This window comes from Lissotriton vulgaris, chromosome 2_2 (assembly GCF_964263255.1).
Source record: "Lissotriton vulgaris chromosome 2_2, aLisVul1.2, whole genome shotgun sequence".
Taxonomy (NCBI): Eukaryota; Metazoa; Chordata; class Amphibia; order Caudata; family Salamandridae; genus Lissotriton; species Lissotriton vulgaris.
Genome location: NC_141688.1, coordinates 123,251,187 through 123,265,522, shown reverse-complemented (window position 1 = coordinate 123,265,522; position 14,336 = coordinate 123,251,187). Strand labels below are relative to the sequence as shown.

At 42.8% G+C, this 14,336-nt stretch overlaps 1 protein-coding gene across 2 annotated transcripts in view; it reads left to right on the top strand.

Annotated features, from left to right (window-relative positions):
- The window catches only part of SCAPER (S-phase cyclin A associated protein in the ER), a 3,157,511-nt gene that overhangs the window by 856,128 nt on the left and 2,287,047 nt on the right, over positions 1-14,336 (top strand). For both annotated transcript variants that reach the window (XM_086959426.1, XM_086959427.1), the window contains exon 11: positions 5,699-5,869. In XM_086959426.1, the coding sequence (XP_086815552.1) occupies positions 5,699-5,869 (171 nt within the window). The remainder of the gene's footprint in view (positions 1-5,698; positions 5,870-14,336) is intronic.

Genomic DNA, 14,336 nt, shown 5'->3' with positions numbered 1-14,336 from the left:
CTAGAAATGATTTTACACATGCAGCTTTTTAAAAATATAAATATCGATGTGAAGCCCCTACCTTGAAGGCGCCCGCGGGACCTGTGCAGGAAGGGTGTAAGGAGTGAGGGAGGGGTCGGGCAGACTAGGGAATGGCTGTGGGAGGAGGAATAAGGAAGTGTTCACACTTGCTTAAACGAGAGACAGCCAGAGTGAGGGGGCGAGAGACAGAAATCTTCTAATGCTGCGCATCTGCCTGTTCAGCCTGGCACTGGGAAACGGAGAGATGTATATGTCGAGGCATATTGCAAATGTCTGGGCTGAGGCAGAGTGCAAAGCCTTTGTCTTTAGGGCTTAAAGTGATGAATATATACAAATGAACATAATCTACAAACTTCTATTGCACTACAGTTGGGGTAGAAAAAAAAGGTAAGTGGTGCATGTGAGTTGTGATGCACTGTGACTACACAGACGGGCATAAAGTACACCCATGAAGTGAGTCCTAAAGTTATCACAGTTGAAATGGGATAATCATCATGAATAGATCAGTATGAGATGGGTAGATATACTGGACTGTGGGGTGAAGTATCAGAGTGGAGAGCAGTAAAGGAGAGGGGCACTGTATGGTTACAGAAAGCTTAGCTGCTTCCCTCTAGACGCCAACACAATGTAACAGAAAACGCCCCTGGCTGACCCCATTAGCAGCACACCCAAGTGTGGTTTGCTAACATGCACAACTTTGTCCCCCCACTCACTAGTACTTAATGGACCCAATTAAAACGCGAGTACTTGACTTGTCTATGCAGTAGGACGTGCGCCCTATGCAGGCCAAGAAGTTGCAGCCGTAAAAATTATATAGCAGAGCAGTGTCAGGGGAGAGAGCGCACAGCACCACAAGGGATCTCATGAAAGTGGCCAGAAGAACAACTCCTCTCAGGAAAAAACACTCATTTGACACGAGCAGTGGGTCCAGAGCATAAAGCTCAATGTAGCATCTCGCAACATTCAGGAGACCATGCAGAGCGCAATACGATTATTAACGCAAACCTTGATTAGCGCACACCTTTTAAAAGGTTTAAGTAAATAGAGACATAGCCAAAGCAAATAATAGGAAAGCTCGTCCATTTGCGTTATTTATTTACAGAGGAACCACAAAGGTTTTAAAAGTTTCTTAAATGAAAGAAAAATATAGTAATCTAAGTTAATGATTAAGACTCTAGGTCGCAATTCAAAAACCATCGACCCGAAGATGTGTGCTGCATCCCATCTTCCGTATTGGGGAACAAAGGAACGAATCCGAGCAAGCTCCCTGTCGGGTCATTCTTAAACGCCCCTTTGAAACCACGTCAGCGGCAGTGTTGAGCGCCAGAAGGATTCGCTTCAGGAAAGAGCTGGCCGCTTTGTTTCGGCGACTGCAATCCATGAATGTGAAGTCAGGCGAACTTGAAAAATAAAAGTCTGGAAAAATGAAATATTTTTGCCCTAATTTCCCTCAAAAGAGCCTCCATTCGCCTTGGTCAGGTGTTACGTTGCACATCTGATAGAAATGCTGGATCGCCGTTTATAGGGGCACGTCCTGCCTCTCCTTAGAAAGTACGTTTCTATTTCCAGGAAATAAGTGAGCGGCGCCAGACAGTGATGTCATCCAAGAAGTGCAACAGAGAAGCCACCACCACTGGAGGCAGGACGCGTGCCTCATTAAAGAAGCCACCTAACCCAATACTGAGAGATCTAATACCGCATTAAAAATCAATGGCAAGTAAAAAAAAACATTCATGGGGGATGTGCGTTAATAGTCCAAAACAATGGTATATTTGAACTGGGCAGTCAAACTCAGTACTTTCTTACTTTGTTCTAAAGTGTTCTGAAAATGTTTGCGAGTTCCTTCCCAAATAAAAGAAAGCACCCGGGGGGCTTTACTGATTTAATAAGATACGCCTCAGAACAAAACCAACAGGCACACAATGCAAAGGATGAGAAAAAAAATTGCAACGACAAGTCAGCAAGAACCATGTGAATATGACTAGAAAAAAAATAAAATAAAACGAGACACGGCCTGCCGGCCATGAAAGTGAAAGTACGGCCGGCCGGCCATGAATAATTAGGGGAGGAGCAGCCAGGAGAGAGCAGGATCGGAGCCGCCAAGCTGGGGAACAGATGGCTGGCGATGTGATGCTGTGCACGCGCATTTTAGCTCAATGCGCTTGCGCATTGACCTAAAAGCGCACGGGCACAGCATCAAAACGCCAGTCTAGTTAAACTCTGTTTAAGCCCCTATAGTCTCGCAAGCTCAATGCGCATGCGCATTGACAGGCGAGACCTAAAAATGGACTTCAGTTTATATTTTCAATAGTTTACTCTCAATTAGGAGAGAAATTTGCATATTTTTTAGACAAGCACAATTCTTAGTATTTCTTTAGTACGTTTAAGAAATAAAGTTAGAAAAACATATTACCAATCTGTCATAGGTGAATGACAGAGCCGCATTAAACCGGTTCCAAGCTGACCGTCTCTCTATTCTCCTCAATGCCTCCTTCCGACATGAAATCTCTGCAATTAATCATCTTCTCTCCCCATCAAAGTTAAAGTCCAAAAATATTTCAAAGTCTCTTGCTCCAAAACATATCATTCAAACCGACGACAGCATGTCGTAGTGCGAAATAAAATCCATGGAACTAACTTTATCCCTCCTTCGCACAAACTCTTTTATACCCTTTTTCTAACTATCTAACTTAAATTTGAAACTTTTGGGGTCCTTAGTCATTTCTGATTGGTCCATTAGAAGCGTGGTGATGATCATCTCATGTCCTCCTTGTTCAAACTAGTTCAACATTTGCCGTATCACCCTCAAGGCTTTCTCATGATTTCATACTTTAGGTTTATACTTGTCGTCCATTCCTTGTATCATTTGTACATAAAGAAAGTTCTTTGCCTTCCTTTACCAGGCTTTTAGATGCAGGCATCCTTTGGCACATCTCCCGCTCATAGGCCAAGCTGGCCTTGACATCTCTCGCTCAGAGCATAGGCCGTTCACTCACACTTCTTGTATACACAGCGCAAGCGTAGGGGCCATCTTTTCGAAGTCTTTTTCTGGATTCACTTAAACAGCCATTTTCAGACTAGGTCGCGCAGGCCTCAATGGGAACTAATGTGAAAATAAACTCAATAGAAATTAGATTTAGAATTTTAACCCTTCTGTTTACCTCCCACTATTCTAAGTTTCCCAGTTAGATGTTACCTAACAAAAGCACACAAATAAGTGTCATTTTACTCACCATCTGCATTCTTTATTGCCACAAAACTTCGAAAATAGGCACAAATACACACGTTTATTTAGTTAAATCTACGATACCACAGCTCTATATTAATATGACTTGTTTGTTTTTCATTAGTATATTATTTCTGCGAGACAGGAATTAGTTTACCCACGTGTTGTGTCGACTTTTTGTGCATTTTGTTGATTAATTTACATGCTTCATTCTATTCGTATTTTTATGGTTATGAGAGATTAACTTTACAAGGGGTATGCAAAAATGTTTGTATCTCCCTTGCTCATGAATCTTGCTGTCTCCGAATATCCTGTTCAGAATGAGATTCTGATGGTGCCCAGTTTGGGTTCAGAAAGGCTCACAGTTCTGAGGTGGGGCTGGTAGAAGCCACACAGGAGATTCGGAACTTCATGGACAATGGTGGTAAGGCCGTGATGATCCTATTGGACCTATCTACTGCCTTTGACACGGTGAGCGATGCTGTCCTGAAGAAGATATTGGCTGAGATAGAAATTGGCGGACTGGCATATGAACTCTTATGCTCCTTCCTTTTGGAAATAACAATCAATCTCGCTAAGAGACTTCATCTCCAAAGCCTTCTCCCTTCCGTGAAGTGTCCAACAAGTATCATTACTTAGTCCATCTCTTTTTAATATTTACATGGCTTCCCTTGCAAAACTAATGATATTTTGGTTTCTCAACCATCTCCTATGCTGTTGACATGCAACTTCTAGTGTCTATCACCAGTAACATAGAGGAGGTGGCACATCAGTTTAGAAATTGTATGCAAGCAGTGGTTAGCTGGATAAGCAGTAGACTCAGAAAAAACTGAGATTCTCCTATTTGGTAGGGACACTTCCTTCTGGAATGATTCCTGGTGGCCTCAGGCCCTAGGTCCTCTTCCCACCCAAATTATGAAGTGAAAAAACCTTGAGATCATCTTTGATTCCAAACTCACTTTTGTGGAACCGACAAATAAACTCATTTCTAACTGTTCTTACCTACTGACTATTTTAAAGAAAATCTTGTCCTTAATCCCATTGAACTACAGTAAACAGTGATCATCCCACTAGTCATATCAGGACTAGATTACTGTGATGCCCTCTAGCTGGGCATTCAGCAAGGATCCCTAAAATAAATTGCAAAGAGTGCAGAATGCTGCTGCCTGGCTGATTAAAAAAATTAATATATATACAATTTTGACTCAGTCTCTAAGGCTCTGGAGGAGCTTTATTTGCTCACGATAAGAGTGGCTTTCAAGGCACTGTGTACAGTGCACAGAGCGTTCCATTTTACGGTTCCAGACTACCTAAGGTACAAATTCTCTTGGTACAGGCCTGGAAAATGCCTCAGGTTGGCAGCATCTGAAACTGTTTGGTCCCCGAAATTCATGCTGCCTCTTGGGGCGGCAGAAACATGATATACTCCACCTGCAAGCTCTGGAATCCGCTACCCGTACCACTCAAAGGCCAGCTGAAACTGTTGACTTTATATAACAACTGAGAACATGGCTATTTCCATTTCATATGTAGTAGGGGGCATCCTTCTAATTTCTAGTATTTGCCTTGTCCCTGCGGACGCTAGGGCCAAGATGCCCTCGGGCATATGTCGCTATTTATAAAAAATAAATAACAAATTGTCAGCTGCTGTGTTTTTTGTGGGCGGTACACTGCATTTACATAAGGACACTGTCACCCCAAACAAAAACAGCAAGGTGGGCGTCTCAAGTTTAGTCACTGCTTTGTCAACAAACTTTAAAATAACAAGATGCCCCAAAGCTTACCCACTACAAGAGTGCTTTGGGCATTTTAATTCGGTCTATAAAGCTGGGGTGGCGATTGTAGTTCCAGATCCATGGCATAGTTTCAAGATATCCATATAAAATGCATGTACATACAGTTGATCCAGGTGTAAGAGATTTGCTTTGTGTGTGTGTTAATCTTGAAAATCTGGCATGACTTAGGCCCTCCTGCACCCAAGTTGAATGGCCCTGCTTAAAAGGTTAACTCGCATGAATTTCAAGATTCAGGGAAGACCGCACTAATGCAGCTTCTTCGCCCTGGCATAGCCCCACAGATAATACCAACATGTTGGGGGCATTGTTAGTTTGTATCAATATTAAACGTAAATCATCTAAAACCATTCTCTTTTACAGATATGTATTGCATCATTTCTCGAGTGTTCTGACTTCCTTAGCTGGTATTAATTACAGTTAGAAATTGTGTTTTTATCTGCTTGATTTAAATGAATGCGCGTCATCAAATGCCGTGACGAATTTACACATATGAGGCATTGCAAATACTTTAAGGTTATTTAAAAAAATCCATGTATCTCCGTGTAGCTGTTGAGATTGCCATTTCGCCCTGTATCCTTGCTCGGGCTTATTGAATCGTGAACCGTTTTCATCTGTCCTCACCCCTCTGTAACAAACCTGTTTTGTCCTTGCACAGTCCATGGCCGAAGTTCTGGCTAAAAAAGAAGAGCTGGCAGACCGCCTGGAGAAGGCCAATGAAGAAGCCATCGCCAGCGCTATCGCAGAGGAGGAGCAGTTGACGCGCGAAATCGAAGCCGAAGAAAACAACGACATTAACATTGAAACGGACAACGAGATGGATTTTTCTGTAAGTAACGAGGACAGGTACTGACTGTTCCTTGCGGAGTATCTGCACTTTTTAAAGTTTGAATGAGAGAATACGGCCCTTCTCCGGAGAACACTGGTTCTCTAAAGAGGGAATGCCTGCACTTATATATTTCTGGGGTAATCGGGTGTCTCTCATAACATATTTTCTGAGAATGCCAACATTTGGGTGACGTTTTTTCGAACCACTTCAAACAGCCAACGACTGTGTCACATTGAAAGTCAATAAGTGGTTTATTTGGATGTGACACCAAACTGCTTTTTGGCCTGTTTCACTTTAACATATTTAAATGTATTTTTCGCCGACTGTCTTTGTTTCCCGATTTACTAGTGTAACAAAATGGATGAATACACAAGTTAATGCTGTACTTGGACAGTGTTTGTTACTTTATCTTGCATGTATTATTTGCAGACTCAATAAATACCGTTCTTGAGTTTTTGGTAGCCCTAACCTCCCACCACCAGATCTGATCTTTGGTAACTGCTTTCCAACATGAGAGTAATGTCATCCATCAGTATATCCCTTATCCCCGACCTTCAAGTAACAAGAGGGCGCTCAGTTCAGTCACGGGTTGGTCCTATCTGCCTCACACTGTGGGGTGACTCCTATTTGTTGAAGTTCAAAGCCCCAATACTCTCTTGAAAAGTCCTACAATTGTAGAGTTAATATGAAATGCCATTACTTCTTATAGATTTCAGCTAAAAGCAAACATCTAGTGACATGGGTGGCATCTGCTAAGGGCTTCTCCTGGGCAAGACGTTTGACATTCAAGTGATTGAGAGTGCATATAAAAATATGAAAACGTCAACTAACAAAATCAGAAAGAAAATATTATGGACGAATCAGTTGCACAGTCTCTGGCAGAGCAGTGTGTGTGAAACAGGGAGTTCAAGCGGGATGTTCCCAAGCGCCAGAGAGAGAGGTTTGACGCCCTACAAGGGCTCAGCACTGTGGATTGCAGGGCAATCACTACTAATAATAATGGCAATGATGCTACTAATAATAAGATGCATGAGTAATGAGCCTACCTGGACATGTGAAACATATTAAGTACTGATAGAAATTACAAAATGAGGTGGTTGTAACACGAACTTGTGCACAAATGTTAGCATTAAAGTTGAGTAGTAGATGCTGAAGTGCTCTCAGAAAGTGGGTAGTTGGGTTTCACCTCTCAAGCGTTGCTCCTCCATCCCTGGTATGAGTTACGAAGCTTCATTGATTTCTCGGTCAATGCTACAGTCTTGTCTGGATATATCTTCAGATGGGCCTTCTGCATTGTGCACTCAAAATACTGTCTTAAGATGGTTCAAGTTTCTTTTATTTGAATGGTTAATTAAAACCTTTGCGTCATTAAAACGACCGAAGAAATGTAAAACATCTGAAGCCAATTATATAATACAATAAACATTAGCATAAAAAAGTTATACATACAAGAGACATTCTGCTTCCAAAGTTTTGAAATATTCAAATATATTCAGGGAAACAACTGAATGCGGCAGGGTTTCCGATATGAAAAGAGCACGTTTTTAAAAGAAGAGCACTATTCCCCAGCTCGGCGGCCTGTCTTGGTTGTTTAGATTGCAAAAATGGGCAGCTAGCCAGCATGCAGGGATGTTACCGCATTCTTATGGAGCATATTTTCTAAAAGAGGATCAGTAGACTTACTTTGTGGAAATGGCCTATGTGCAGATTTACAAGGAATTAAAAGGAAAGTACTGCCTTTATAGCGAAGGTGTTTCAGGTTAAATTCAATTAAAAGAATAGTTCCATGCAGGCCACTGCACGTCCATCTGTCACATGGGGGGTCATGGTTGCATACAGTCATTTCACAAGGGTATTTATACTGATACAACTCCACAGCCCAGATAAGGCTGGAGTTCGGCCTAAAGAAACAATCTCTCGCCAGAACAGGTTTATACATTAACTGCTGGTATAAAATCAAGAACACAGAATAAAAAACATTACATTCTCATCTTTGGCTGGAACTGATGACCAGGAGCAGCTGCCCTGCCAAGTCCTAGCTCAATGAATCAATAACACAAATTGGCCTGCAGTACATCTGGGAAACGTCTGCAACCCATGTCAGCCTTAAAAAAAAAACTGGTAAACAAAACCATCAAGATGATCTCGCTACTAGAGGAAAAGGCAGTAGTGGAAGAAAGAGCCCACGGCTGGTTTGTTCTGCACAACTACGACAGAGCAATACTAGAATCCTACTTCCATACGGGGCGCTCCAACCTAATTAAAGAAATATGTTCAAGGTATCGCCACGGTATACTAGCGAAGAGTAATGCTACACCCACTTTTTAACCACAGAGGAATTTGATCATATGGGTAGACGCTACTGGCATGTTTTGCGCCCACAGATCTGCAACCGAACTATCGTTTTGTGAAGTTCTTAAACAAGGTAGAAAATAAAATAACGGCACCTGTGGGGGGCGCCAAGCGCACATAATGGATAAACTGTGGTAAATCTGCACAAATGCAGGTCAGAAGGAGGTGAACGTCTGATCCCAGGGAATTGGGGAGCCCAAAAATCATTCTGTATGCTCCAACCAAGATCCCATCCTGGGTTGGGGCATCTCTTCCATGTAACAGCACACTCCCGTAAGTTATTGTTGGTAACAATTTTGCTTGTATTGCTCGGTGCAATGGGGTGAGAGTAGGGCCAGCCACTTTCTTCTTTAGATTTTTTATTGCCACAGTTAGGTCATTACCTTTACTCTTCAGAGCCTCTGGCTTGACAAATCCCTTTTTTTCTATGACCATTCCTAGATATTTATATTTTGACACTGTCTCCAAGTGTTGAGCCGCAATATACCAATTTGAAGATTTTCCTTTTGTGCTATTTACTGACATTGTTTTTTGTTTTTTTCAAGTTGATCTTTGGGCCGTTTTCTATTGAGTAGGCATGAGTCGCGTCACAGAGATGCTGCAAACCAACCGGAGTGTGGCTGATTAGGACCAGGTTGTCTGCGTAGAGGAGATTGGAGAGTATTATTCCGCCCAACCTTGGGGAGTGGGAGTTGCAGCAATCCAGTTTTGTTGTTAGGTCGGCTAAAAAAGGTTAAACAGACCAAGGCGAGTACGCCCTTGGTCTGTTTTGACCAAGATGCGTCTCTGTCTCTTACGTACCCTGTACCCACGTATTTGTATGCAACAGGATCAGTTACTTTAGGAGAGGAGATGGACTATTCCAATTTCATCTACAGTTGCCTCAGTTGACATGATCAAAGGCAGCCCAGAAGTCAATAAAACAAAAGGTACAGAGTTAACCTTGCGCTTTCTGGCATGTCTATTAGTAGGGTAAGGGCCAGGATGTTGATTATGATACTCATATGTTTGCACAATCCAAACAGGTTTAGTGGGATGATGGACTTGCCAGCGGCCCAAGATGTTAATTCTCCTTGAATGCAACTGGCAAAGTATTTGGCCTTGTTGTCAAAAGCAGCACAAGACAGTAATGTTTTGCATCTTTAATGTCTTAAGATGTTCTCAAACAATGGAAACATGTCTGAGAGATTAGCACAGACGGATAAGTTTCCTTTGAAAATGTGCTACTATCAGCTACACAATGTACTGAGTCTAAACACCATCTCCAGGAGAATTTGGGAGGCACACTATATACTAGTCTACAGGACAATGATGTCCTTTCTCTCGTGCCTGTTTGACCGGATGGATAGCTTGAGGAACCCCCAATCCTCAGTCTACTGGTGGTTTTCCCTGTCTTCTATCTATATCTATATCTATCTATATCTTCTATACTAATATAATAAAAAGAGAGCCCAAACCTTTGAGGCGGGTAATCTCAGGAACCACAGCACCAATCACAGCACCCAATACAGCGTTGGAAAGGGCAGTTGCAGCAGAAGGACATAGGCTATGCAGACGCCCACCATATACATTTAAAAGGTAAAAGAACCGTGCCAGCAAAGTAGTCCCTTGTGGGTGTGTCTGTGTTGTGCTGTGGGCGTGTGCTGGGGCCGTGATAAACGCTGGGGGCATGTGGTACGTTCCGCCCTTCATGCCATGTCTCATATTGTGTGCTAATCCCACCCTGCTCCCTTTAAATACCCCTGCACCCCATAATCATAACCCACCCGTACTCCTTAAAATACCCCAACACACTTAAACACTAACCCATCTTAACCCTATAAATATACCCTGTACCCCAAAACCCAAACCTATCCCTAAACCCTAATAATACTCCTTTACCACAAAACCCAAACCTAGCCCTGTACCCTATAAATACCCCTGTACCTCAAAACCTAAACCTACCCCTGAACCCTAAAAATACCTCTGTACCCCAAACCTAGCCCTGAACCCTAAAAATACCACTTCGCCCCATAACCTAAACCTACCCCTGAACCTTAAAATACCCCTGTACCTCAAAACCCAAACCTAGCCCTGAACCCTTAAAATACCCATGTACCCCAAAACCCAAACCTACCCCTGAACCCTAAAAATACCCCTGTACCCCAAAACCCAAACCTAGCCCTGAACCCTAAAAATACCCCTGTACCCCAAAACCCAAACCTACCCCTGAACCCTAAAATACCTCTGTACCCCAAAACCCAAACCTAGCCCTGAACCCTAAAAATACCCCTGTACACCAACACCCAAACCTAGCCCGAACCCTTAAAATACCCCTGAACCCCAAAACCCAAACCTACCCCTGAACCCTAAAAATACCCCTATACCCCAAAACCCAAACCTACCCCTGAACCCTAAAAATACCCCTGTACCCCAAAACCCATACCTATCTTTAAACCCTAAAACTACCCCTGTACCCCATAACTCAAAACTATATCTGAACCCTTAAAATACCCAAACACCCCAAAACATATACCTCAGTACCCCAACACATATACCCCTATACTTACCTTATCCAAACATTAAAAAAAAACATTTTTTTACCATTCATGCATTTACAACGAATTTCGTTGTAAATGTATGTGTGGTAAAGGCATATAAAATGTAATGCCATGCGTTACAATGGCATTGCGGATTCATGGTACTTTCGTAATGAAAGTATGTGGAGTGATGGTATGCGGAAAGAAAGTTGTGGAATAATGGGTGTTTACCCTCCCCGGTAAGTACATTGGTGGCACAGCGGCCCACATCTCCAGCAACAAGTTGATCTTTGGGCCGTTTTTCACCACCCATTTGAAAAATGCACAGGTCTCTCTCATTGATGGCCAGCACCAACATACACTTTTAGACACACCTCCCGCTACAAGTTCTAGAATTGCGAACTTCAGAGCTGGGGAGCTACGTTCGAATCTCGGCATCAGCTCAACATCCTGTGATTCCAGGCAAATCGCTTTGTCTCCCCGTGCCTACCACAAATGAATGTGTTCTTCTGTAATGTAAATTGTGCTCATGCCATGTTGTCGAGTTCCCGCTATATAATATTGAAAGGAAATCTCTTAAGTGCATCAGCAGTGCACTGTGAATCGGAGCGTTTCACAGGCCTGTCACAGATAAGAAATGCTATCCAAACTAAATCCTACAAAACAATATACTACTGGCCGGCAGCAATTCATACCCGGACAACATCGGGACTGGCTGCTAGTATCTCATATAGTCAGTATAGCTAATATACTTTGGATTTACTAGATTGAGACAAAGAATACTTCTATGGTAGCATCCCTTAAAGTCACCCCTTCTGTCAGCCTGTCTAGATACTTACCACAATTTTACTAGCTCTGTTCAGTTTATATCTGTTTTATAAAGAGTACATTTTACAACGAGGAGAATTATAAAGATATTTGTATCCTTTGTGCTGTCTAGTGCTTCAGAACAGCTTGAGCTACATTTAACTTATTGATTGTTCCAGGGCCACAGGGATTATGCGGCAGAAAAGGACCAAATTATGAATTCGGGTTCTGTAAATTATGCAGCAAGAAAAGTAAAATTATGCAGCAAATATTGTAATAGTATTATTTCGTCATTTTGAAACTTGGTAACACCGTCTGGTTATTGGTTCCACCTAATTAGTAGCAGCGTAACACCCAAATATAGCAATAAGCAACAGAAAAGTGACTAGTCAACCTTTGCAAAGGGCCTTCCACCGCGCAGCAACACATGTGGCTGTGTTTTTAGTAACTTTTAAACCGTTTGAGCTAGAAACATTTTTTTTGTGTAAATCTACAGATTATGCAGCAGGTGGTAGATTATGTGGCAAATCTATTAGGTGAAAATTGTTGCAGGCTCACAATTACATCATTCTAGTGGTCCTGACTACAGGTATTGAGAAACAGAAATGTACCAGAGGTGGACTTTTGGTACCATCTGAGGGTCAAGGAGGTGAAAGAGAGTTAGGCATTGCAGCTCAGGAAATACGCATGTTTTTTAACAACCCCAAAAAGCACTGGTGCTACTCATGTTCTGCTGGTGTACAACAGAACAGCATTTGTAAGCCGGCTGCCATTGAAAAGCTTCTATTTCTGTCCAAACTTTATAGCAATTCATGGAATGAAGGCGATAAAACGAACCTTTAAAATCAGTTTTTAATCATACCCTGGTTACAGTATACTTGCTCTTGTGCTTTTACAGAGAAGCTAGGAGGGGTTGGGAGTTGCACTGAGAGAGCTTGGGTGGTCTTTGATGGATCAAGCTACACATGAGATAAAGAGTTCCATGATAACCTCCAATTTGATCGCAACTTGCTCCCACCCTTACAAAGGTTGAAGCATGATATACTTAGCTGGAGAGCGCTGCTGCAGTCACTACTAAGCAGAGCGGCACTCTTTAAAATGATGTCGTTGAAGCGCTTCCTTTACGCACTACAAAACTACCCTGACGTGGTTCCCGCACAATACTTCAGAGAGATAGAGATTCTGCAGGGGAACTTACTGTGGAATGGGAAACCCCGAATAGCATTCAATAAGCTCACACTGGGTTGGTATGACGGAGGGATCGGACTTCCAGACCTCAAAAACTACTATTGGGCTGCCCACTTTGCTGCCATCAGTCATGGTACATATTGTCGCCCTGATAACCTGGGATTTGCCATGGATAGATGGCTGATGTCGGGAGGGAAGTACAACAGGGCTCTATACTCAAAAACCCAGCGCCCCCCCCTGACGGGGCCGACTAAACATTTGGTTCAAATCTGGCATGCGGCGAACCAAAGCCTGGGGTGGGAGCAGAAACTTACGCTGGCGACTCCCCTTTTGGATACAGAGACACCAGGTAATTTGTGGACATCGAAAGGGTTCGACAAATGGGATCTAATCGGGATCTCAAGGAAAGGAGACTTCTGGTCAAAAGGCGACGTGATAACATTCGCCTCCCTACAACAAAAACACGACCTAGCCAACTCAGAATACTTTAGATATCTGCAAGTACGCCAAGCTCTACAGACACACCTACCAAAAGGGTCCTCCCCTCCAGAGTACTACCCCCCTCCTCCTTGAAGACAGGCTGCTCGACGGTTACTTACCAACAAAAGCCATATCACTAACTTATAAGAAATTGCTTAACAATACTATAGACCCCCTCCAGCAATTACGAGGGAAGTGAGAGAGTGACGGCCTAGAATTAGATGACGAGGAATGGCGGGAGGCAGTTGCCTCCCCACGGGAAGTAGTATTTCTGCCAGACTGAGATTAGTCCAACTCAAGATATTACTTAGAATTTACATCACCGGGCCTAGTTTAGTCCACATAGGGAAAACAGAAACAGGGGATTGTAGAAGGCGGTGCGGGCGGGAGGGCACTTTCATGCATATACTGTGGGAATGTGACCACATTCAACGGTACTGGCGCAAATACACAATATCCTGAGTGAAGTATTCACACTCACTATTTGCCCTGGAGCTAATAGATGCCTCCTAAATGTATGGGAGCCGACGGACCTGAATAGTAAAAGTAAGCTCTGGGTCAACTTAAGTCTAATAATTCGCGAGGTGAAACATTGCACAATTGTGGGGTGCGGCACAGCCACCCAAAGCGGAAGCCTGTTAGGCGGACATGGACTGGTGCATGTTCAGGGAAAAAACGGTATACGTGACACGGGGATGCCCCAAATAATAGCCCTTGATTTGGAACAACTGGAATGATTACCGAGGTAATATCTGCAATCCCACAAGTGGCCCCCCCTTTTGGACAATCCACCAACACAATAAATGATGTATTTCCTGATGTGGGATCATTTTATATCTGTAACACTGTTTATTATCAATGTATTTGTGACTTACCTCCACTCTGCTATAAACGGATTTACCAATTCAATGTGTTTAATAAAAAGAATTATAAAAAAAAAAGAGTCCCATGAATGTGAACAGTGAAATACAAAAAACTAAAAAGATGGTATAGATACTGTGCTCCAGTGGAGGGACAAAAGTACAAGAAGAGGAAAGCAGGCCATCAAAGAAGAGAGCAAACAAGATTGACAATAAAGCCAACCAATCATAATTAATGAGTGGCCTGTAAGCCCACTGTTG